The sequence below is a fragment of the Octopus sinensis genome, linkage group LG3 (genome assembly GCF_006345805.1).
Source record: "Octopus sinensis linkage group LG3, ASM634580v1, whole genome shotgun sequence".
NCBI lineage: Eukaryota > Metazoa > Mollusca > Cephalopoda > Octopoda > Octopodidae > Octopus > Octopus sinensis.
In genome coordinates this window covers 129,584,318-129,612,078 of record NC_042999.1, presented here as the reverse complement: position 1 = coordinate 129,612,078, position 27,761 = coordinate 129,584,318, and the positions used below count along the sequence as shown (strand labels likewise).

At 34.2% G+C, this 27,761-nt stretch overlaps 1 protein-coding gene across 4 annotated transcripts in view; it reads left to right on the top strand.

Annotated features, from left to right (window-relative positions):
* The first annotated feature begins 7,754 nt into the window (after positions 1–7,754).
* Positions 7,755–27,761, top strand: part of LOC115209122 (myeloid leukemia factor 1) — an 81,812-nt gene continuing 61,805 nt past the window's right edge. Inside the window, exons 1-2 of one of the 4 annotated variants that reach the window (XM_029777263.2) lie at positions 13,548–13,733; positions 22,520–22,607. Coding sequence is in view for 2 of the 4 variants with exons in the window: in XM_029777262.2 (XP_029633122.1) it covers positions 13,723–13,733 (11 nt within the window). In the remaining 2 variants the exon portion in view is untranslated. Of the gene's footprint in view, positions 7,889–8,605; positions 8,629–13,546; positions 13,734–22,519; positions 22,608–27,761 lie in introns of those variants that run through there. The other 3 variants (XM_036501314.1, XM_036501313.1, XM_029777262.2) reach the window with 3 other exon arrangements.

Genomic DNA, 27,761 nt, shown 5'->3' with positions numbered 1-27,761 from the left:
AATCTCTAAAGAATTCGGGTACTATTTAAGAAGAATGATCCCAGTGCGTGCACTCGCGTACTCGAGCACCCGCTAGTTGTGACTAGTTGATCCTACAACAACTACCTAGCAAAGTAAATAAAACACAAAATAAATAATTTTTTTACACAAAGTAAATAAAACACAAAGTAAGGATCGACTAGTCACGACTAGCTAGCGCGGATGCGCGAGTGCGCGCACCGGGACCACTCTTCTTAAGTAGTACCCGCGAAAACCGGTTTTGAGAATTACTTATACTTGAACTCGGTTTTGGGAATTATCGGTTTTTTGCGAGCCCTATTCTCAGCCCACTTGAGGAGGAATAGAGGACAGAGAGTGGGGAATCATTTTCAAGTATATTTTAGAAAAGAAGGGTGGTGAAAGTGGCATAGCTTATAGGATCCATACTAACTATGTGATTGTAGGCTGTCAGCAAAAGCCAAAAAAAAGTACTCGCCTTCATATGTCAGTATGTTGGGTGTCACGAAACACACTATGTTGTTACTTGATTTCCATCTTGGAGATCCTTTCCTTAGCACGGTAAGGTACAAGGGAATGGAGAAGACAGCAACATTTAAAAGATTATAGATTGAGTTTCGGAATAGTTGTCCTGCATATGTTTGATTTTCTCCGTTTTTGCCAGGATTTTCATAATCTATTTATAGATTTTGTTTTGCACTATGCACTTCAAAATGATGGGGAGAGGGGTTGGGCTTTCCTAAAACAAAATACATTTTATCCATAATTTTTTAAACGTTACCTTCATATTCTTCCTCCCATCATACCTTAACGACAATCATCACCATTAAAAAAAAAAATTTTTTTCTTATTCTGAAACACATGTAGTCCAATTTTTTTAGAGGAAAACATTAAAAAAAAAAAAAATTGAATCTCTTCCTCCATTGTACCTTTCTTGATTAAAATTTTTTGTTTTGTTTCATTATTTTCTTTTTATATTTTCTTTGCCATATTGTAAAAACATTTTTTTTTTAATGTAAAAATTGAATTAAGAGAAAAAGACTATATTAATACCTACCTTACTGACATAATTTCCATGAAATTTAATACTACAAACCATTTTTTTATGTCTAACACAAGACAAAGACAAACAGAAATATATATGAAGTTTTATTTATGGCAAGGTGCTGCTGAGATATTTTAGATCCCATTATACTTTTTTCTTCAATTAAAGATATTTTCTACATTTTAAATGACTAGAATTATCGTTTTATAGATACTTCTTTCAAAATTCTAATTTCATTTTTCGCACATCAACTTGTGGTAGATACAGTGGAGTAGTGGTGATAAGAATTTTTGTTTTGTTTTAAATATGAATTCCAAGTGTTTCAAAATGTAGAATTTAGTGGTGGTTGCTGCTTTTTTTTTTTTTTGGTCAGGGTGGGGGGAACGTTTAAAAACATGAATTAAAAGCTGTTTTTCCTTTAAAAATTTGGATTACATGGAAAAAATTAGGAAGCACCAACAGGCTAACTCTGATGTCTGCTAAAATTTTAATGGCAGCTGGCATGAAAGTACAAGGTAGAAAACAAGAAAGGTGAAGGCAACGTTTACAAATTATGGATTAAAAAATTTTTTTAGAAAGGTTTCCCTCCCTCACATCATCTTGAAGTGTGTGGTGCAAAACAAACCAAAAAAAGAAGTTTTCAGTGAAAACAGAGAAAATCCAACTTCAGTTGAGGGTAGCTTGTGAAATTTATTACTGCTTTTCCATTCAGATTTCATATTTCAACGAGGTCAACATTGTCTTTCATCCATCCTAGGCCAATAATGTTCCTATTAAGTACTGAGTTAATTCTCTCTACTTCTCTGATTCAGCAGTGGATTTATGTATTGGTCAATATGGGCCATGGCCCTGGGGCCCTGAAGCTTGGGAAATCCCAAGCATTGGGGACCCCTTTAACTCAGAGAAACCTAAAGCCTGGAGTTAAATTTTTTTTTATATGTATAGCAATCAAATAATTTGTAATTTTGCTTTACTTTTTGAATTTTTTAATCCAATAGAGTGTTTTTAAAATAATTGGGCCGTATTCAATTTAAAAAGCCATTAAATTTAACTGAGTTCCTCTTAATATGCTGAGGTTCTTTTAAGTTTTGGGGCCTTTTCAAACTGCTTGAGGCTTCTAGTTATAAGGGGCTCCCATTATTATCTTATATTTTGAATTAGCAAAATTGTAAGGGTACCCATAACCTATTGGTCCAAAACTCCATCTAAGTCTCAATCTGACCCTGGTTATATTGGCCTGTAAGATAATCAAGGCGAACCATTCAAAATATCTCCTTTCTCCAAAAAATAGAAGTCTTATGAAATGAGGAGCTAACAACTATCAAACATGAGCATGCCACAACTATCAAACAAAACCAGAGCAAGGCACAATACATTAAACATTTAACAGCAGCTAATCTATTACCACTAACAGATTTTTATTACTATGTATATTTTAGAGGGCCTGTTCCCTATGCTCATTTTTGGTTTTGTTGTTGTTGTTTATGTGTAGACCAGTTAAGAGAAGAAATTTTTTTGTGAAAACTAATACTATCCTTGAGAAATGCTTAAGTAACTTCCCTATGCTAAACTTACAATATGCAAAACTACTATGTACACCTCTTCAATTTCTGGTATTCTGTATTATATCCATAACTTCTGTCACTACACTCTGAAAAATAGTCTTAGGAAGTGAGTGGAATGTTAAGACAGAGCCAAAATGGAATGACAAGCAGGTGATGGGGGTCAGACCACCAAGAATGTGTATATGTATATATATGATTATTTATTTCCTTTTTCACTCATTAGACTGCAGCCATGCAAGGCACCACCTTGAAGAATTTTAGTCAAACAAATCAGTTACAGCATTTATTATTTCTTTGTAAAGCATGATACTTATTCTATCAGTTTCTTTTGCTAAGTTACAGAGATGTAAACACACCAACACCAGTTGTCAAGTGGCAGTGGGGAACACACACACACACATGTGACAGGCTTCTTGCAGTTTCTGTCTACTAAATCCACTCACAAGTCTTTGGTCAGCTTGAGGCTATGATAGAGGAATGAATCCAAGACCATGTAGTTGAGAAGCAAACATCTTATAACACATCCATACCTGCACTTATGTTTAACCCTTTAGCATTTAAACCGGCCATATCCGGCCAAAAGTATTCTGCTTGTTTTATGTTCAAACTGGCCATATCTGGTCTCTCACACCAACCCTACAATATCGTTTTAAAAATTAACAGCTTCCTCATCAAAATCTCATAACTACAAGATAATGCATGATTAGTTCAAAACAATGTGGATAAAAAAGGATTAATTTTGGCAGAATAATGTGAACACTAAAGGGTTAAAAAAATACTTAGGTGAAATACATGATAGAAATTTGAAAATAAAAAAGCAAAAAAATGAACAAACAAAAAAACCCACAAAAACAAAGCTGGGCAGAAAAAAAAACAAGTAATCATGCTAATATGATGATCTTTTAGTTTAAAACATATCATTTACTTTTGCCACTGGAATTAAATTTATTTTGTTTGACACCAACAAAGAATATTTTTCTTTTCCTGAAGTGATGCCCATGATGAAATGTTTTATCACAGACTTGAATATATATATATCATCATGATAATTGTTCTACATCTGTTTTCCATGCTGGCATGGTTTGATCAGTTTGACAGGATCTAGTGAGATAGAGGGCTGCATCATGCTCTATGTTAGCTTTGGCATAGTTTTTACAGCTGGGTACCTGCCTAACAGCAACCGCTTTACAGTATGTACTGGATGTTAGTTGGGGATTTCCAAGTAACTTGCAAGACAGGAAAGAATTAGAAAAGAGAAAAGCCGTCACAACCAAATATGGTGGTGGTGGTGGTGGTATTTGAAAGGAGAGGTGATTTTATGCCATAAACAAAGTATCTTGGTTTAGAGAATATACATAGCTACCCTACATTTATATAAGGGTGGAAAAATATGAGATATATACACACATGTATTGGCGATTTTTTTTCCTCTGTCTTACCTTCTCTGGATCTTTCCTTCTCCTATGTTTCCGACGAAGAGCTCCGCTCGAAACTTTAAACCCTCCTTCTTTCCTTCTTTCCTTCTTTCCTGAGCATCCAATAATACCATATTTGTTCCACGTCCTCGCGTTGTTGTGTTTTTTTGTGCTTTCTTGTTTGGATTAACTTTATATATATATATATATATATATATATATATATATCATCATTATCGTCATCATTATCATCATCATTTTTATCAATTAATATGCATGCTAGCAATGGCTGGATGGTCTGACAGGATCCAGTAAACTGCAAAGCTACATTGGGCTCCAGTTCATTTGATTTCTATGGTTCGATACCCTTCCTAACACCAACCCCATTACAGTGCATACTGGTTGCTTTATTTCGTACAGCCAACACTTGTGAGGTCACCAAGTTACTTGCAAGACAGCAGAAGAACAAGAAAAGGAAAAAGCCCCCCACCCCACCCCATCAGCTAAATGAAGTGGGGAGTACTTAAGAGGGAGGAGAAGTAACATTATATTAGGTGTTGTGGGGTTGAAGCATGATAGAAGTGATAAGATTTGGGTGTCTTGTTATAGTGAAGATATATGGTTACTTCACATTATATAAGGGTGAGTGGGAGTAGCTGAGAAGAAGAAAGGAACTGGCAGAGAAAATGGAATGCTCCCACACTGCTATAGAGAAGCATCTTCACTTGGTGGGAAAGGTTCAGAAGTATGGAGCATGGGTTTCACATGTTTTAAGTGACAACAACAAAAATCAATGAGCCACAATCTCCGCTGGTTTGCTTGCTCATCACCACTCAACTCATGGACACATTTCTTTACCAATTTCTTTACCGAATCATTACTGGCAACGAAAAATGGTGCCTGTACATCAATATGAAGCAGTGTGAGGAATGGCTAAGCCCCAGTAAACAAGTGATAATGAGCGTGAAACAAGATCTTCATCTGTGTAAAACGATGTTGTGCATATGGTAGGACTAGGAAGGGATTATCCATTACGAAGTGCTTGAATGGAACCAAACAGTCAATGTGGAACTCTATGTTCAACAGATGGAACGACTCAACACAGCTATTCAAGAGGAATGACATAATCGGCAGCATGGAGTTCTTCTGCTGCATGACAACAGCTGCCCTCATCTCGCCAATATGACCAAGGAAGCCATTTAAATACATGGATGGGCAGTGCTACCAGACCTGCTGTACTCTCCTGATTTGGCGCCAATGGATTTCCACCTCTTTCGATCTCTTTCAAATGCTATGCACGGAGTTTCATTCAATAATGATGCAGAATTGAGAGCTTGGTTGGATCAATTTTTCGAGTCGAAATCGGGTGATTTCTACCAATGACGTATTGAAAATCTTGTTGAATGTTGGAAAGAAGTTGCAAACTACAAGAGTGAATACATTATTGATTAATTAGTTGTTATTATTTATTAAACCTTTTAAAAAATTTAAATAAAAAAACAACAGTGGAAATTTAGTTGCCAGCCCAATATATATATATATGTATGTATGTGTGTATGTAGTATATATGTGTGTGTTTGTGTCTCCTTGTGTTGACATCACATGACAGTTGTAAATGAGTTTTACTATCATACAACCAATGTCATTCATTTCCAGTATTCTGCAAAAACATGTCTCATCATGGGAAAGTAGTACCTTGCTTAGAAACAGGTGAAGAGTGCAACAGGAAGGGCATGTAGGTATAGAAAATCTTCCTCACTAAACTCTATCTCACCCAAGCATATAGAAAAGTTGATATTAAAATGTTGATGCTGTTGATATGTATATATATATATATACGAGATGGTATCAAAAGGTTCCCAGACTAGTTATTTTTAATAAAAAACAACTTATTTAGCTAAGTTTTAACATCATTTCCTTTGTACAGAAATACTCCTTCACAGAAATACACCGGTCCCAGTATTCCTGCCACTTTTGGAATCCAGCCTGGAAGTTGTTTTCTGTAAGCGAGTTGAAGACTTTATGTGATTCACTCTGGATCTTGACAACAGCATTAAAACGGCAATCTTTGAGCTGCATTTTCATTTTGAGGAAGAGATGGAAGTCTGCTGGTGCTAAATCTGGCAAATAGAGTGGGTGCAGAAGTGATACCATGTTGTTTTTTGATAGAAACTCATAAGTGAGGAGAGCTCGGTGAAGAATCCAATTCTTTGCACTCCACAAATATGGTCCCTTTTGCTGAATGTCCTCCTGCAAACACTTCAAAACAACACAGTAGAATTCTTTATTGTTAGCCAAGTCTTGGGCGACAAATTCTCAAGGCACAATACCACATTTTTGGGAGTGATGCTCATGGCAGTTCTTCCCGATTGCTCATGGTCTTTCAGGGACATTCTCCCACTTTTAAAGCACTCAAGCCACTCAAAACATTGCGTACAACTCAGTGCCTCATTGTTAGAAGCTTGTTGAAGCAAGCTCAATGTCTCTGTAGCAGACTTCCCAAGTTGGCTCTTTGTTCCTGTCTATGACAAAATCACAGACCACAGCATACACAACATCACAAAAACACAAATTTCACAATTTGCAAAGTAAACACCATGGTGTCACTCAGTACACTGCCTTATTAAGGACACTACTAGCACTCACTGTGCATGCAACCATGTGCTGCCATCTGTTGGCGTGCTACAGAACTAGTCTGGGAACTTTTTGATATCGCTTCATATAATGATCATTTTATCCTTCCCTTTTCCATGCTTGCATGGTTTGGATGGTTTAACAGAGAACCAGTGAGCTGCAGGGTTGTGTTGAGCTCCAGCATTGTCTTTGGCATGGATGGTTTCTATGGTTTGATGCCCTTCCTGACAGCAACCACTTTACAGAGTATACTAGGTGCTTGTCTTTCATGTCATTGGCACTAGTGAGGTTGCCATGTAACTTACAAGGCAGATAAGAGCAGAGGAAAAGGAAACGGTAAAAGATCTCACTAATAAAAGGAAGTATTTGGGAGGGGAAGGTGGGGTTGTGGGGGCTTTTATGCCAGGTATTGAAAAGCTAAAATATGATAGAAGAGATCAATAACTGAAGGAGATAAACAGAAGTTAGTGACTGGGTTCTAGAGTAAACTTTCAAGGAGCAAGAAGGTGAACATTAGAGAGTATACAGACAGTGGGTCATGAGAGGGGGTGAGAGGGTATATGGATGCTTTTGTAGGAGCGTGATGGGGAGTAAAGAGGTGGAGGTAAAAGTTAATGTAGTGATTGATAAACAAGGATGGGGATGCACATGGTGGGAGATATAGGAGTCACACACAAACACATGTAGATAATATATAGGCATGTTTGTGTGCTTGTGCATGCATAAGGATTCCTCAATTCACCCTAAAAGGATAAGTTAGCAATCAACAAAAATGTTTTATGGAAATAGAACATCATTGTTATATACTACAACAGTGAAATCTGTTAGAATTACAATGTAATGATCTATATTTTACATGCCTAATATCTTATTTATTGAACCATCGCATTATTGTTTATGTACATAAAGCAAGGTTGTTACGCAAGAAACTGGTGACTAGATAATACCATAATGATAACTAAATACTTTAATTTGTCTATGTGTATGTTTGGTTTTTAAATCTCACATAAAATATTTGCCAACTTGTTCATACACATACTAATCCTAATTTACAAGGATTAGAATTACATTTGATGTAAACTGGTTATGAAACCAGCCACTGAATAACTAGTTTCTTTTCTAAAATCAGTTCACTCTTTGTTTGTATAACACTGGCTCATGAACTGGATGTGAATGAAATATTAATTTTTCTAGCAAATTGGGTACAAACAAAACTGAATCTGTTACTATAGGTAAGAAATCAGCAAGTTTATTTATCTTACACTTGAAAATGTTTAATTATTCACAAATATTCTTGAGATCAATATATAAATATTGATCAGTTTGTAAATAATCTATGTAAGTATTGCATACACAGACAATTTCTTTTTCTCTTTTGTGAGTATAATACACTTTAATGACATGCATTTTACAGTAATCTGCACAACTGGATAATGAAGCAAACTATGCTTTTATATTAACAATATATACTACACTGCTGTGATTTTAATGTGTAGTGGGAGGCCTGTTTCAGTCTTTCTTTTGAAATAAGTTTCACTTCCTCACATATTAAATAGAGCATATAACTTTGCAAAATTAATACACATTTAATGACCAATCTCATCTGATATTTTGAGCTTAATGAGATAATTTGTAGCTCACTTGGCATTCAGATTTGATATGAGGAGAGAATACAGGACTCTTGGAAAAACGCATTATTGAGTAGTACAGCAGAGGTTATTGTTATAAAGCATCACAGCAACTCTACAGATTAACGACTACTTGGTCAGTCATTTTTCTCCAATTGATTTACCAGATCTTTCATTACATTTGAGCAATGTTTAAATCCTTTATAAAATTTTTATATGACTTCCCACAACATCATTGTAACAACATTTCACAAGAAAATAACTAAATTTTCATGACTATCTCTTCTACATGAGTATGAAAAATGGAGGGGTGAAATTATAGAGAAAAGAAAGTTGATGTTTAGGTGAGTCCTTTTCTTCCTGAATTCAAATCCTGCAGAAGTCAAATGTGCCTTTTGTCCTTCTAGGGAAGTATTGGGGTCTGTTTAATTGACTATACCCATACCCTAATTTGACGCCTTATGACAGTATCAGATATTAATGCTTAGGGAACATCAGAATTGATATAGCTTACTTAATACAAATTTTTCTTACATTTTATTTTAGACTTTAGGAGAAAGTTTATCAAATCTTTAACATGATCAGTATTAAATATACGCAATTTCAGTCTAGTTTGGATATGCACTGTTGGTGGACATATACTAAATATATGCTTGAAGCTGTCAGCCACTGCCTCTCTTACAACTTTGTGGGTGGAAAGAAATACTTTTATTATAAAGTTATATTTGGAGAATTGGCAAGGGAATACTTTTTTTATTTAAATAATTGAACAGATGAAAACTTAGCTTACACCTTTTAAACATTTCCATTGCATCCACTGATCTACAGCATAAATAATTCTTATCACAAAAATATTCATTTAATGGAATAATATTACATTATCTGTTCCAGCAGCAATATTTGAAGAGAGGGATATATTTTTGTGGCTTTCAGAAAATCAATGGGAATTTAGTATCATTAAAAGCAGACAAAAGATATTTTATCATGATATAGTCAGTAAATATTAAAAAAGCAAATTTTTCACTTTAGAATTTTTTAGATGCACCTAAACTGGTTTTCAAAGAAGATTTTGTTGTTATCATCAAGTCTTTTGTTATTATGATTACTACTAATTTGTAGAATTTTTCATTTCTTCTCTTGTCTGGATATTTGTTGTAATTCTTCAAATATCATTCTTTATATTAAGATATCAAATAGCATTCTTTATATTAAGTATATTCAATTTTTTGAGATATGGGTTGTTTGCTTTAATATTGTTTTATTTTTCAATTCCTGGTATCCTGTTTCTTTTTTTGTTTTTTTTTTCCAAAATAATTTATAAAGATTTTTGTTGAAAATGACTTCATCATTTAATTGAAAGATAAATTTCAATATGTCTTTGCAATTTGAGTTTTCTCTAGAAGAAAATACAAAAATATTCAACTTACCTGGGTTCAGCCCCACTCCATGGCACCTTGGGCAAGTGTCATCTACTATAGCCTTGGGCTGACCAAAGCCTTGTGAGTGGATTTGATAGACAGAAACTGAAAGAAACCCATCATGTGTGTGTGTGTGTGTGTGTGTGTGTGTGTGTGTGTGTGTGTGTTTCTCACCACCGCTTGGTTTGTTGGTGTGTTTATATTCCCATAACTTAGCAGTTTAGCAAAAGAGACTGATAGAATAAGTACTAGGCTTTAAAAAAAGGGCTGAGGTCAGTTCATTTGATTAAAAATACTTCAAGACAGTGAACCAGCATGGCTGCAGTCTAATAACTAAAACAAGTAAAAACTAAAAGATATAAGATTACCTTCTAGAAAATGTCTTACTGAATTATCATTTTCAATAAATGTTCTTTAAAGCCTGCTGCTCTTGCCATTCTAACGTTAAATAAATAATTTTTTTAGACTTTGCATTATTTCCTCTTTTTTTTTTTTTTTTCAGAAAATAACGATTTCATGGGTACTATTTGTCTCTGAGTACTGTATTTGGCCTGTCTTAAAATATTTTACAAAACCTAAAGCATTTGCAATTTTTACCTTTTTTGTGTGTGTGTAATAATTTTATATTGCTTAAGTTAAATCCTAACCTTTTAGCATTATAATTATTCTGTCAAATGTAATGATTATTTATTTACATTGCTTTGAATTAATCACACATTATCTTGTGATTTCAAGATTTCATTGATATGATTGCTTATTTTTAGAATGACATTGTGGGATAGATGTGGGAATCCAGATCTGGTGGGTTTGAACATAAAATGGGTAGAATATATGGGCCTGATATGGCTTGGTTTAAACGCTATCCTTTTGAATATACTTGTATTTTCACCATCATTTATAATGACTTAAAATATTCAGTAACCAGCCGTATTATTTGCCAGATTTGCTTCTTTGTTCCTGTAGACTTCTGGTTCTTAATATAGATGGTAGCACACCCTGAGAGGGACATTGTGAGCTCATGGGGTGGTGGTGGTGGTGAGATGCCTGGGAGTTACTGGGTGTTTAGAAAGGCCATGATTTTCCTTAGGAATAAATTATTTTTAACAGGTAAAAAAGAAATCTTGTTGGTATTAGAGTAGCAGTAGGATACAGTATTATTAGTGAGCTGTAAAAAAACTAACACTGTTGGTTAAAATGACAAAGGTTCCACTTGATCCAATCAATGGAACAGCCTGCTTGTGAAATTAATGTGCTAGTAGCTGAGCACTCCCCAGACACGCATATCTTTAATGTAGTTCTCAGGGAGATTCAGCATGGCACAGAATGTGACAAGGTTGGCCCTTTGAAAATACAGGTGCAACTCATTTTTGCAGGCTAGGTGAACTGGCACAATGTAAAATAAAGTGTCTTGCTCAAGAGCAAAATACACTATTGAGAATTGTACCTATAACCTTATGAATATGAACTGAATGCCCCAACCACTAAGCCATATATCTTTACAGTAAACTGGAAGACGACTGATGATGTGCCATGGTCAGGTCAGGTCAGGTGTGGAAGCATGTGCCATTGTAGTGCATCACTGCATTTACCGTCTGTAAATATTTATTTGTGTTGTCCCGGACAACACACCCAGCAGTGTTCTAGTCAGTCCTCATATCTGCAAGATATTTCCTCATCCACCATGACTATGTGGCATGTGGTTGACCAACATGAGCTGTCACTCTGGCTGGATTCTCAGAGAAGAGAACAAAGTACACAGAATCCAATTCAGAAAATCAAGTATAATGATAAAAAAATCTGAGATGACACTCCAAATTACACAAGTAAGAGGGTACATCTCAGTTTCTGAGTACAGTCGTTCGTTGGATACAAAATCTAACCAGTGATAGCCCATAATCCTGTGAAGTGTCTTGATACCAAAGGAGTTCCAGCAGCTCTGAAGGGACCCCAAATCTTACAATTATAGAGCAAAACAGGGAAGACCAGAGAAACCTGAAGACCTGAACCTTTTTCCTCCTGCTCAGACAACAAGAGTACCAACCACCCCTGCACACACAAGTCTTCTTACGACTTTTGACTCACAGCTAATGTTACTATGAGCCACACTGCCAAGATAAGTGAAGTGATCAGCAGCCTTGACATTCCCACCTGCAACAGAAACAGACAAGATAGAGTTCGCTAGGGAACAGGCAATAGATTGGATCTTTGTCTTGACTGAAGAAACTCTAATGTCAAGTGGTTCCACTTTGTTTAGTGAAATGGGAACACTCTTTAAGACATTCAAAGATTCAACTAGAATAACTGCTTCATTAGCAAAATCGAGGTCAGTAATCTCAGTAATCCTAGTTTAACCAATGAGTGCTCCTCTGCTTGATCAATGTGCCAAGGGACAATATAATTCCACTATGTAAATCTCTGCTTTCTTTAGTAATTCCACAAACATTTATAATAGTCTATGCAGATATCAAAAAAGAGGGACATGTTGGATAGGATAGTGTTAGAAAATATGGATAATAAATTGCTGCACAGAATTAGTTTCTATCTAATTAAAATAATCTGCCGTTTTTGTTGTTTTTTTTTTGTTATATTTTTGCAAAATATGGGACAGAAGCATTTGTAAAATGCCATTCAGTAAAGAGGAAACTGAGCTACAAGAGGTTGAGAATCACTCATCATCATAATCCTCCTCTTCCTCGTCGTCGTCGTCGTCGTCATCATCATCATCATCACCATCATCATCATCACCATTATCATCATCATCATCATCATCATTGTCATCGTCACTGTCACCATCACCGTCACCGCTGCCATCGCCATGCCACAGCTGCTGCCTCCACCGCCTCCACCACCGCCACCACCACCACCACCACCACCACCACCACCACCACCACCACCACCACCACCATTACTTTTTCACTTACTTTTTCAAGCTTGAATGAATCAGGTAGAATTCACTGAGGCAGATTTTCTATGGCCAGATACTCTTCCTGTTGCCAATCCCCATCTGTTTCAAAGTGAGGTAATATTTTCCCCTAGTCTAGACATGTTTTCAAAAGAGATTGCAAACAAATAATACTGCTTGTATGACAGTGATATTTACTGACAATTTGTACACAATGTCAAGGCAAGGAGACAGAAATACACACACACACACACACACACACACACACACAACAATCTTATAATCTTCTTTTCAGTTTCTTTCTACCAAATCCACTCTCAAGGCTTTGCTCGGTTTGGGGTTATAAGTAGAAGAAAACTTACTCAAGGTGTCATACAGCAGGACTGAATCTGAAAGCATAGCTTTGGAACTTCTAAACCACACAGCCATGCCTGCTTCTATTACCAATGATTGATTATGTCATAAACCTTAGAATGCTAATTTATAACATTCAGTAAAATCATTTGAGTTTGCCTGTAAATATATGATGTTGCTGCTTTTTTGATGATGCATTTATTCTTTGGGATTGATAAATGAAAAAATGCTTTTAATTGATTAAGACACAATAGACTTAGAGAAAAAACTTCTAACAGGTTGAGGTGTCTAATTATATCCATTTTTAACATATTAATTGTGTATTGATTTTGTTACATTCCAAACTTTAGAAGATAGCTTTGAATTGAAAACATAATCAGGTTATTTTCTTGTACTGTTTATCAAGCACGTTGAAGAACAGAAAAATATTAAAAAGAAAAACAAAAAGATTCGAGTGAATTAGTTGCTATAGGAAGACTACATAGAAAAAATTGTTTCAATTAGCAGCATATCAACTGACCACAATGTTAAGTATTTAGCTAGAGTTACGTCCCTTATGATTTTTTTTTTCAAGCTTGTAATAACAAATTATGCAATTCCAAGAGTTGTGTTCGGGCACCTGTTCAGTGGTTACGATCTTCAGTCGTGACTTTGAATACTGTGTTGGTGTCAACGATGACTGAACCCAGATGGTTCGGATTACAATGCTATTGCTCCACAAATGATATAAGCAATTATTGCTTCGTTGCTTTAATGCTTACGGGATGTTCTGGAGGTAAGTTTGATAAATAACAACATTACGTCATTTTAGTAAAAGATCGGCTCACAAAAGTCTGATGCGCCAATGAAAGAAAGTAATTATATTTTATGTATGTTTTTTATCTGTTTGTTCAATTTAAAGAAATGCATGCCATAACAAAAAACAAAATAGATATTTGAAGAAATCTAAAGAAATTTCATTCTGGGATATTCTTTGTGATTTTTTCCTTGACATGTTATTAATTTCAATGTAAACCATTATAAAATTTAAAAAATGATAACTGATGTTCATTTGGTAATTAAAGACATTTAAAGAGAATGTGGTTAAGGTAGTTTAAGGAATGTAGGATCTAACATTTTATTTATATTTAATATTTAAAATGGAAAATATGAGCACAGCTTTAATATATACAAAAATGTTTCATTCTCACATATTTAAATGTTATTTAATTATGCATTACATTTTCTATTTTCAGTTCTAGATGACTATCTTAAATTAGGATAAATTGTATAAAAAAACCCCAATAAAATCTATGTTAGATATTGCTTACATATTTTATTATCAATGTCCTTTATTATGATAGTAACACAGAAGATAATCCTATAATTTTTTTGCTGTAGCAGTTGTTTCTGAATCTTCTTGAAATTTCTCCAAGATTCTCTTAAAATGCTCTTAAAATCAATGCAACTGGTTTTTACAAAATTTCAAAAGTTTTCTGTATTTTTCACAATGGTATACTGAATATAATAATTTCAAGAAAATGCCAACATTATTTTTTAAAAAATTCTATTCATTTAAATGATAGTATACTAAGATTGTAAATATGCAGAAAATGTGATGTAGATAGTAATACTGTTGAAAAGTATTAGTAGCATATCCTGAATATATTCTTTATACATACTTTTTTCATACACCTACAGAGATTGTGTTGTTTTATGCAATTAATTTAGATATTTACTCTTTTAAAACTCCCTTGGGATCTAATTAAAACTGATTAAAGTTTTGACTGTTTAATGTTATATCCGTATGTGTACTGACAGAATTAATCTTGCACCTACTATTTTGGTTGTAATGGGTATGACTTGTAATTGTACTAAGAAAAGTAAATTACTGCTATAAGTATTTTGATTCTTATTCTCTTACTATTTTAGTCATGGGCTCTGATAATTCTAGGGTATTGAAATAAGATGAGCCTAGTCTTAAGAGTTTTCTTCTGTTCACACAAATTACTTAATCAGCAATGCGTCTGTCAGAATATGCTTATAAAGATATTGGTAACATTTCTACTTTTCAATAATTCAATGCCTTTATCACTTTTAATTCTAGATTATTAAACTTTCTTTTGTTATGATTTCATTTAAATTAATAAATTGTACTATATAATTAGATGTATTTTAAAAACAATTTACTGCATTATATATAATCTGTTTGTGTGAAACAGTGCTGTTTAAGTAAATAGATTAAAAGTGCTTATCATGAAAATTATATTTGTGATGGAACACTAAAATATTTGTAAATATTTTTTTAATTCTTATATTTATCTTAATATATATATATGTGTATGTGTGTGTGTATATATATATATATGTGTATATATGTATGTATGTATGTATGTATGTATGTATGTATGTATAAATTTTTTCTTTATTATTAATTATTAGTTTCTATCAAGATTGATGTTTCATAATGGAACAGGTTTCCCCACTCTCTTACTTGTAAGCTCTAAATATATACAACCAGCATTGGTTAGAATTGTTTTGATTATGATTTTGTATTACTCATCAATTATTTTTGGTAGTAATTACATTAACTGTTTTATTGCTTGAAAAACAACTAAAGCAAAATTGATCCCAAACAAGCATAATTCCAGCATCATCTTATATACCACTGGTGGTGCTCCAGCATGGCCACACCCTTAGGGCTGAAATGTACAAAAGAATAAGAGAATATCATTGGGCTTCTTAACCAATATCCTGATTTTACATTGATAATTTGCTAAATGTTCATAGTTTCAGTTATCTTTTAAAAGTAAAACTATGTATCATTATCCATTTAATATTTGCTTTTGTATTCATGATTTTATTTTTATACAATTATATTTCACAAGCATTCCATGCATTATGGAAACATTATGTTGTTGAAAATTTTACCATCATGTGGAATTCCATAATGCAAAACTTATTTTCTCATTGACTTCCTTATTACAAAGTCAATGGGAAATTTTGTATTACTGAAGTCTATGTTGCAGCAAGATTTCAGGAAAATAACTCTTGCATAATGCGGTGGATGTCTGTATATGGCAATATAGAATATATGACTCAAATAGTGATTTTTGTATATGGATTTTAACATGAAATACTATAAAATAATAATCTCTTATTGGCTTTTTGTAGATATTAATTTTGAGCAATAGCAAGAAAGCTTAGAGAATTCAATAATAAATACTAACAAACTAACAATAAACTTTTAACCACACAGACATACTAAAAAAAAGTATATATGTATTTGTAATTATATATATGTATCATTGTATATTATATGTATATATATATATGGAGGGAGGGAGTATAAAAGAGATATAGAAGAGCAATCGATAAGAGAAAGAAATTAAGATTTATTTTGTAATTATAATTCTGAACTCCTTGGTAACAGCTTACCATCAGTCTTCCTCTCAAGTCTTTCATAGTCTTTGAATTCTGCTTAATTTCTCTATTCTTTTAAGATTCTCTTTTTAGTGTGTGTTTTGTGTTTACACAAATTTGTATGCACATATACAGTCTTTATACTTTTTGTTGGAGGGATAACAAATTTTATTTGGTTTGATTTAATTAAGAAATTTGTTGCATTTTATATTGGATTTGGCAAAGATTTTATAGCTAAATCACCTCCTTATACCATTCCAAAGGTGCGGGGACAAAGCAGAGTATACAGTATATGTAAGTTTGTGGGATTGGTGAGTTCATAGAAATATAGAAATGTTAACTGCCTTTCAATCTTTTTCATTTAAGTGCAGGTCCAGTCAAAGTTGATTTTACTTTTCATCCCTCAAGAGTCAATTAAATTTGTACCAGTTATATACTGAATATATTCAATAGGCCAAACATCTTTACCAACAAATTTTATCTTTGAACTTTATCAAAAAAAATTCATTTTGATAAATAAATGATGACGGTAGTCAGTAGAAATTGTTGACTTATGAACTTTGTAGTATCTCTTCCTGAACCTTGCAATATTTAGTTATGAGCCACTCAATTCAATGTTCAAATTCTGCTGAGGCCAAATGGAAATTGGACATTAAAGGAAGAAGAGGAGGAGGAGGAAATACCATTAAAATTGATGACCTTGTGACAAAGTTAGAAATCATTATTATAAGCTCAGACTGACTAATGATAGTTGATAGTTATGTATTCCCAGTTAAGTCTGCATTAAACAAAATTAGGACATATTGTGCAATGTGTTCTTTCTTATTCAAAGCAATAGGGTATAATCTGACATAGAGTTACTATTTCTTGTGAGGTAACCACATAAAGGCTCCCTCATTAGCTTAGTCTCTCTCCCTCTCTCTCTCTCTCATTGAGTTATAGGTTTTATTATGGTAATGATGGAAATGAAATATGAACTTGGTCCAAATGCATTTACCATTGCTACTGTGCATTCCAGCACAGTGTTTGGATTTAATGCTGATCTTTTAATGGTGTAATTTTTATGTTTGTCTGGAGAAAATGGAAGTAAAGAATGTTATAGATCAGTGATTCCCAACGTAGGGGCCTGGGAAAATTGTGGTGGGATGTGAAAGCCAAAATGTTTAAAAAATTTTTATTAGTGGGAATGGAATTGTGAAAATCTTTTTTTCCACAACAAACGTACAACACCTATACTCAGCCTAGTTAAACCAATTGATCCAGCCAAGCATACAATGTGAAAACTGTTTGTTGCAGTATAACACTGTTCCAATGCCCTAGTGCGGATATTTCTTTAAGGATATTTCACCAGTGGGACATACCTTTTTTTCTGGAAAATTATAGTGGGACCTCATGGAAAATAGGTTGGAAAACACTGTCATAGATGTATGTGTTTGTTTTGTTAAGGTGGTGTCTGATAACTGTGAAATTTAGAGCTTGTTGCAATAGTAAACTATTCCTCTTGTTTGTCCAGGTTTTTCTTTCATTTTCAGTATTTTTGTTTTGTTGTGCATATGGACTGTGTGCAAACTGTGATGATACACTGTGTGCAGTTTTGTCCTCTTTGCAGCTTGTTATGATTTGCTGTAGAGAGATTGGAAACCTAGACAGGACTAGCATAATCTAAGTTGCATGGGATGTATTATTATTATTATTATTATTATTATTATTATTATTATTATCATCATTATTATTATTGTGTGTGTGTGTGTGTGCGCGCGCGCCAAATGTAGTTTCTGAGTGTGCTCTAAGTATGTTTGCATTTTGCTTTGCTTTCTTTAATATGTTTGCTATACGATATGTGAATGTCATAGGGGTATTGTGTGTAATTCCTAGCATATTTATCTTTTGTGTATGGGTATGTTTATATTGCTGATTGTAACAGTTGATTGTAATTATTAGTGTTTTATGTTCTACAGTGGCTTTGGCATCTGTTATTTTGTAGTCATGATTCTAGATGTGGTTTACATTAGGTTGGACTGGTTGTGCAGCTGTGCCTGTGGTATGATTGGAAGTTGTGATGGCGATGTCTGCATTTGTGCCTGCTGTGTGATAACAAGTTGTGATGGGGATATCATTTACAGTTGTGCCTACTGTGTGAGAGCAAGTTGTGATGGAGATATCATCTGCTTTTGTGCCTGTTGTGTGATAGCAAGTTATGGTGGTGATATCTGCAGCTGTGCTTGCTGTGTGATAGCAAGTTGTGTTGGAGATATCATCTGCTTTTGTGCCTGTTGTGTGATAGCAAGTTGTGGTGGTGATATCTGCAGCTGTGCTTGCTGTGTGATAGCAAGTTGTGATGGAGATATCACCTGCTTTTGTGCCTGTTGTGTGATAGCAAGTTGTGGTGGTGATATCTGCAGCTGTGCTTGCTGTGTGATAGCAAGCTGTGATAGAGATATCATCTGCATTTGTATCTGCTGTGTGACAGCAAGATGTGATAGAGATATCATCTGCATTTGTGCCTGCTGTGTGATAGCAAGTTTTGATGGAAATATCATTTGCATTTGTGTCTGTGTACATGGTTTGATAATGTGCAAGATAATGTGGGTATCAGATAAACTGAGTGGATGAGAAGACAGATTCTTGTGGTATTCCATCTGACATATTGCAAATATTTGATATATTGTTGTTCCATAATTACATGTTCTTGCCAGTTGGCAACGTAGTTTACTAACCAGTATTTTGTGGTAATTCATGTGGAGGTGTTGAGTATTTTATAAGTTGGGGGATAGTGTCAGAAGAAGTGCTGCTGTTGATGGTAGTCAGGATGGCTTGTGTAGGAGGTTTTTTGTTGAACTCCTTGCATACATGAGTGTGTGTGTGTGTATGTGTGCAAGGTTTATGAGTGGTGTAATGGCTGGGTGTAGCAGTTTAAATCTGTGTTGTGATGAAGAGAACAACGTCTGGGTTTGTTATATGAAGGATCAGTTTTGTTGCTTTTATAGTCTGTTATAATTTGGTCTGAAGACATTATGTGCCTAAACATGACTAGGTTCATGATACAGCTAATATATAGTTTGTACACCAATGTTGTTTCTTTCTGTTTAGTATGCATAAGTTAGCAATAAGACTGGGCAATATTACTTCACTTGAGATTTTTGTTGGGCTTTAAATTATGATGGTTTTGTCCAATATCCAGATTCTGGAGATTTGGCAGTAGTAGCAAGAATATTTGTAGTTGGTGGTGAGTGATGTGATCCCTTAAAACCCTAAATATTATAGTTATATCTTTTTCTTTTTACTTGTTCCAGTCATTGGACTACAGCCATGCTGGGGAACTGCCTTGAAGAATTTTAGTTAAACAAATCAACCCTAGTATTTATCTTTCTAAGCCTGGTACTAATTCTATTGGTCTCTTTTGCTCTTTTGCCAAACCAATATGTTATGGGAATGTAAAAACACCATCACTGGTTGTCCAGTGGTTGTGATGGGAGTGGACAAATCCAAACACGAAGGCGCACGCGTGTGTGCACCCCCCCCCCACACACAAACACACACACACTCTCTCTCTCTCACTCACACACATACACACAGTGGGCTTCTTTCAGTTTCTGTCTACCAAGTCCACTCACAGGGCTTTGGTCAACCCAAGGCTATAGTAGAAGACACTTGCCTAAGGTACCATGCTGTGGGACTGAACCTGGTACCATGTGGTTAGGAAGCAAACTTCTTGCCATACCTGCACCTATATGTATATGGTTTTTATCAAGTCTTGATGCATTTGAGGTTTAGGTTTCCTTATTGCTTTTCTGGTGCTTCATGGTAGAAAGTGGTCAAGGTCATGGCATAAGGTGAAAGTTGTGAATGTCGCAGTTTACGTTTCTTGTTTTTCTATCGTTATTCTTTTTATCTTTTACTTGTTTCAGTCGTTGGACTACAGCCATGTCAGAGCAACACTTTGAAAGCTTTTAATCAAACAAATTGACTCCAGTGTTCATTTTTTTTTTTAAGTCCGTTATTTATTTTATCTGTCTCTTTTATTAGACTGCTAAGTTATGGGGAATGTAAACAAACCATCACTGATTGCCAAGTGGTTGGGTAGCTATGAAGATATGCAAACACATGTGTGCAGACACTCTCAAGTAGAACTCAAAATATGAGTATATGTATATTTTTTTATTAACATTTCGCAGAAACAACAGAGTCAAGGGCCAAGAGTTTTGTGCATTTGATAAGTACTAATGCATGAAACCTTTGAGTCATTTTGTTGTTTCTGCTAAATATTTATAAATATATATATATACATTGTGGAGGCACAATGGTGCAGTGGTTAGGGCAGCAGACTCACAATCATAGGATCATGGTTTTGATTCCCATATCAGGTGTTGTGAATGTTTATTGAGTGAAAACACCTAAAGTTTCACAAGGCTCTGGCAGGGGGTGGTGGTGAACCATGGTGTACTTTTTCACCACAACTTTCTCTCACTCTTTCTTTCTGTTTCTGTTGTACCTGTATTTCAAAGGGTCAGCCTTGCCACACTCTGAGCATGCTGAATCTCCCCGAGAACTATGTTAAGGGCACATGTGTCTGTGGAGTGCTCAGCCACTTGCTCATTAATTTCACAAGAAGGCTATTCTGTTGATCAGAGCAACTGGAACCCTCATTGTCACAACCGACGGAGTGCCACATCATATATATATATATATATATATATTAATTGAAGTGTACAGTATTATATATCCATTACGGCCAATCTTACCAATTGGTTTTGTGCTAGGGGTTCAATGGAGTGTGAGGTAACAGTCCAATTATGTAACCCTGTACTCTTCAGAGGTAACCATTATGGAATGAAATATACACACACACAACAGGCTTTCACACAGTTTCCATCAACCAAATTCAGTCACAAGACATTGCTCAGCCTGTGGCTAGAGATAAAGACACTTGTCCAAGATGACATGTAGTGAGACTGAACCTGAAACACTACATAACTGCAAAGCAAACTTCTTAGTCACACTGGCTAATTTTAAAATATATATATTTGACAAAGTCATTTGCGTTGCTGTTGAAGTGTTGGTATGTTATTTGACATGTCACTGTGATGTGTGATATATAATAGGGACATTAATAGAGTTATTTATACTGTTAATTACTTGATATATGTTTAGTGTACTGCTTGACTGGGTACATATGCTTGGCATTTCCTTGTTTAGGTTTTTCGTGCTGTATTTTTATTTTTGCTTCAAGTTGTCTATATTCATCATCACCTATACATCATCATCATCATCATCATCACCATTATCATCATCATCATTAATCTTTATCATCCACTTTTCTATGATAGCATGGGTTGAATGGAAATTATTGATGTGGATTTTATATGACTGGATGCCCTTTCTGTTACCAACCCTCACCTGTTTCCAAGAAAGATAATATTTCCCCATGACCAGACGTATCTCAGAAGATTGGGAATGAAGTACACCACTTGCATGATGGCATCGCTTACTTACAACAATCACTCAATGTCAAGCGCACAGTAGCATACATATACACATAGGGCTTCTTTTAGTTTCTACTTGCTAAATCCACTCACAAGGCTTTGGTTGGCCTTGGGTTTAGTAGGAGACACTTGTAGAAGGTGCAGTGAAACCATGTTGGGAAACAAACTTCTTGTCACATAGCCACGCCTGCACCTTATATATTAGTTGTGTAATTTAGTGTCTAAAATTGGTTGGGAGATAAGCTTTTCTTTTCGCTGAAGCATCTATAATTAATTTGTTGAGCTGTCAGTGCAGTGATTGATATGTTGTTTTTTATGTTCTACAGACCTTGATTCTGTTTATTAGTGGATAGAATTCCACTGTGGTCTTTACTTTTCTTTTGCTTTTCTTTTTTTTTTTCAAGTTTATAAAGGTGTTTTTACTTTTTCTCTTTTTGCTTTTTGGTGTGTGAGTTTGTTGTAATCATGGTAGACAGGTAAACAGAAGAAAACTGAAAAAAAAAAAAAATTCACTATGTGTTTTTGTGTAGTGCAGGTGATGATGTTTGTGGTGAAGTTGTAGTCAGCTTATTGAAGTGCGTCGGTGTGTTGGCATAGATAGTTTAGGATGTAAAGGGAGTCCAGTACTGACAACATTATATCACTTTTTGTATTATCTATATTGTTTTTGTACCAGGGTATTATGTGAATTGAATTCTCCCCAATGATAGTGATTGGGAGTGTGTTACACTGCTGTAGTTGTGGTATGTTCCCTGAAATGTTTGGTAAGTATGCAGGTGGTATATATGTTTATTATGCTAATGTGTTTTGTTTTGAGGTCTTATTTTGGATGCGTGCATTTTTATTCTGTTGTCTTGACCCCTTAATAAACAAGGGTTGTTTGTGGTATCTACAGGATGCATGATTTTATGTATGTTATGAGGCCTCCACCATTGATTAGTCAGTTTAACCCTAATGGGGTATGAGAGGTCTTGTGTTGTTGTTTCATTTTTTTCTGTAAAGGCATTTTATAGTTCCATTAATTTTTTTTAGTTCTATTGCAGTGGGTTTAAATTTTTTGCTGTTTATTTATACAGCATATATATGTTACTTTGGTTGTTTCTCTGTATTTTATGTGTGAAATTCTTATGTCTACATTTGTTGTTTAAATTCCCTGCTAGACTTTAATGTGAGAAGATAATGTTTTGATTTCCAGCTTTTCTGTTTGTCTTTCAGTAGTTTTTGGGTTTATTTCATGAGTGCTTTTTATTTTGTGTTGTCTATTTATATGTGTAAATATTTATATTGTTGGGATTCTACTTATCCTTTGAAATATTTTGTTTCTTATTTTATGCACTACCATCACTTTCATTTTCCTACATTTGATGTATAGTTTTTATCATCCAATTAGTATTCCAACCTAGACCATCCTATATTTCTTTTGGGTAAATTATATTCACAAGTGAGTTATCAAATATATTGAACTATTTTTAAGATAATAGGGCGAGCAACTGCACAAAGACTTCATTACAGGCTTGATGGAAAATTGATGCAGTACCAATATGGATGTTTCACCAGTTTAAACAATTCCAGAATCAATTTAGTTTTAATCCTTCTTGTGTTGATAAACTAACTACCAGCATTACTGGTGTTGTTATTTCAATCAATTGGTATTCACCTACAAAAGGTGACCTTGTGCCATGTTGAAAGAAATTATTACTAAAATTTCATGTGCTAATTGTCATAGTTTAATTGTAAGCTTTTGGTAATCCAACTCTGCAATCAGCTGTCCTTAAAGTGCTTAAGTGCTGTACTAAATCCATTTGCAGTATATAGTTTCATCCTATTATGTTCTAATTTCAAAATCTACTAGAACTGACTTTGCCTTTCATCCCAATTAGAGTTGATGAGAATAATTAACAGGTATATGCCTGGGTAGGTTCAGTTGACTCTATCCCTTTCCTTCTAATTTGAGCCTGTGACAGTGTAAAAAAATCATTATTATAAATTCAAGTACAGGTGTCGTGATATTTTGGTAAAACAAGTTTATGACTTATTCATGCTACCACCTGTTGGACTTGTTGGAACAGCACAAATTAAAACAACTGATTTCCTTTCTCATTAAACCCAAAAGAAACAATCTATATATTAGAAATCCTCCCTGTTATTATTGATTTCTGTTGACAAGGCAACACAAAACCAATTGTTTTGTATGGAAGGGATACAGCCAATTAAACATACACCCCAGAATGTGCTAATGTTTATACTATTTATCACGAAGTGATGGAAAACAGTTTTAATTCCTTTGGGATCTGAACTCAGTATAATTTACTTAAGGTTTATTGACTACTTTCAAAAGAAAAAGAGAAGGAAACACAACAATTGCTTGATTTGATGTGCATTAGTGTAGCCAATTAGTTTAATCAGTGCGAGCAACCAGACAACACCATTCCCAGATTTTGATTCTTGGTTGCAGCTTTTCCTTTCACTTGCTTTATTTTACTAATGCTGTCAGGAGAGATATGATGTACTCAGCCTGTTCTCTGCTTCAAGGTAATATGCAGCTTGTTAATGCAGAGGAACAAAAGTGGAGGAGTTTTAATCAGTTGAACTGAGCTTGGCTGTTATTTACATTGTTGATAGATACTAGAATGATTTGAGCTCAGAACATTGAGGGACTGAAACCAAAAACTGCAATTTGGTCTGGTGCGTTATTTTTTCTGCCATTCTACTGTATTTAGCATTAATAGCTATAACTTTAATAAATATTGTTTTTTGTCACTCATAAGAGATGGTATTAATATTATGGAACCTTATTTTTTGATCTTTGATAGTTTTCTAATATTTAACTTGGCTTATTACAATGTACTATGATTACTTCCATATCTTAATAAGGCTTATTCATGAGTGAGGAGAAAGAGAAAACATTAGGTTAATAATAAATATTACTTAATTGGATTTTTTTCTTCACTCTATTAAAATTGATGCCCCTAACTTGACTGTTATTCTTTTTGTGAGATGCTGATGCTGTCACCAGGTAATTTCACCTCGATTATCATGATAAATTTTGATGCGTACTTATGTGATTAATAATATTTTAAGAGCATTGGAAGGAATGCTTTGTGGTTTTGCTCTGGATGTTTACATTCTGAGTTCAAATCCTGCTATGGTCAACTTTGCCTTTCATCTCTCTGGGGTCAATATAATTAAGTATCCGTCAAATACTGGAGTTGGTGGTATTGACTAACCTCCTCCCTTCAAATTACTGGCCTTGTGTCAAAATTAGAAACAGTTATTGTACATCAAGGTGGCAAGCTGGCAGAACTGTTGGCATGTCAAACAAAATACTTAGCATTTCTTCTGGCTTTATATTCTGATCTCAAATGTCACCAAGGCTGGCTTCACTTTTCCTCCTTTCAGGTTGATAAAATAAATACCATTCGAGTACTGGGTCAATGTAATTGACTAGCCCCTCTTGTAAAACTTTCAGGCTTCATGCCTATAGTAGAAAAAAAAAATTATTGTACATCAATATTATGATTCTCTTATCTACAATCTGATAGGTATAGAGAAGAAGGCTGTTCTTCACTGAGGAGATCTCGTTAGGTGAAAGCATATCTAGAGTTGTCACCTGTATAACTTATACAGATGAGATTAAATTAATATTGATTTCAAATTTTGGCACAAGTCAGGAATTTTGTGGGAGAGTGTAAGTCGATTATATTGACTCTGAATAGATGAAAGTCAAAGTCGCTCTCTGTGGAATTTGAACTCAGAACGTAAAAACAGAAAAAATGTTTAGCAATATTTTGTCTGGAATGCTAGCAATTCAGGCTGCTCACCACCTTATATTAAATTAATATTGGTCAATGATTTAATACTTTGTTTTCCATTTTTTGCCTCAGTACATTAAGTATGATGACCTTAAGCTCCTTCTTCTTACTTCACCCATGATCTCTTCCAGTTTTCCCCCAATATATTATCTCCTCTTACTGACTATTTAAAATATCAAAATTCACTTTTCAAAGCACACACATTCACTGAATTGATTTTTGCTGAAATGGGTTACCATTAGTTTTCTTCAATTCAAGTTTTTAACTTTCTCTCATGTTGTAAGTTGGGCTCAAACCTCATTGTTATCAAATTCTACTTTGTAACTGGTTTGTTCATCTGTTCTTATTGTAGATGTATGTGTTTTACTATTCTATGACATGTGGTTCCTATTTTAAATACCAAAGGCTTTCTTACTGAGATTTGACTAATTCAAGTGATTAAAAAGAAGCTTACGTAGAATATGGTGAAAATTTTCATTTTCTTTTCTCTTTTTTTTTTGTTGTTGTTGTTTTTGTTTTACTCATTTCACTGACTTTATATGGTATTTTCCATTTTGATGCATTTTAAGGAAAATCACACACCTACGTGAATATCCACACATGTACAGACAAACAATTTCTCACACTATTAACCAACAACAATTGCCACACAGTCACGAGAGACTACTGTCATAAATACGTCATAACATTATATAATGTACACACTTTACCTCATAAGCATACCACTCCCACATAAAATACCACACCTTTTTTTTTCCTTCACACCTGTGCCTGCCACTACACCATAACTTGTAAATGATTAATTTCACCTAAAAAACTACACCTCACACTCTGGAGCAGAAACAATGTAACATGTACTTCATATGATTTTATTTGTTTATTTACAAATTCATAACAAGCTAGGGTTTGGGATATTTATTGGTGTTCATACTGAAGATATCGCTGCTCATCATTTAACAACTTTTTCAATGTAGCTTATTAATATTGTCCTTTTTGAATCCCAAATTCCTAACCATTGATATAAAAGCTCAATTAACTTCACACAGTAAAGATAAGAATCCAAAGGACAAAAGTGTTTGGTTTTAAATTTTCTTTTGAATAATGTCACTAATTTGGAATCAACATGAATAATGAGCGTTCCTATATACGTTAGAAAGATATATGAGACATTTATTCATTTCTGGTGATGATAAATTCAATTATAAAGTACAATTGCCAGCACCCCTATCATTTCCTCAAACTACATGAGGTTCCAACTTCAGAACTATGAGCTGTTAGAAGTTTTGTGAGTTATCCTACACTGTGTTACCTACTTACAGCTTGGTAGAGAGGGTGACTGAGATTTAAGTGTCTTGAACAGAACACAGTGTGTCATAGACAACATACAAAATGCATATTTTTGCTGCTTGTCAATATGCACCCTCATTTATATAGCAAATATGAAGTGAATTTAGCTCTCAGCCTGTCCACAGGCCTCTTTCAATTCTGAGTTGAAACTGTTTGATTTCATTTACATAACTAACAATTTTAAGAAGGACATAAAGATTACAACATCCGTTTAACAGACATTTGAGGCCTCGTACTTTTGTAAGAGATCAATGTAACATAACGATTTTGTTTTCTTCTAGAATCAATTTCTTTTATTTAAATAAGGATTGGTTTCTTCCTATATTATTATTACTAAGATGAAAATACATTGTGTAAGTTTATTTTGTGACTTTTTATGTTATTCTTCTTTTTCTTATTTAACACTCAGTGTGACCTGTTTGATGATTAATGACTAAGATTTTATTATGAAACGGAAATGAGAGTTTGTGACATCAATGTCTTATTCAATAATATTCAATGAAGCAAATGTTACAGGAAATATAATCTTGAATTGTGGATTTGAGTCCTTGCTGATTTACCACCTCAATATGGTGATAAATGAACTTATTCTTTTACTTGTTTCAGTCGTTTAACTGCAGCCATGCTGGAGCACTATCTTGAAGGGTTTTAGTCAAATGAATTAACCCCAGGACTTTTTTTAACCCTAGTATTTATTATAGCAGTCTCCCTTGTGAAAATGCTAAATTAGAGGGACATAAACACACCAACACTGGTTGT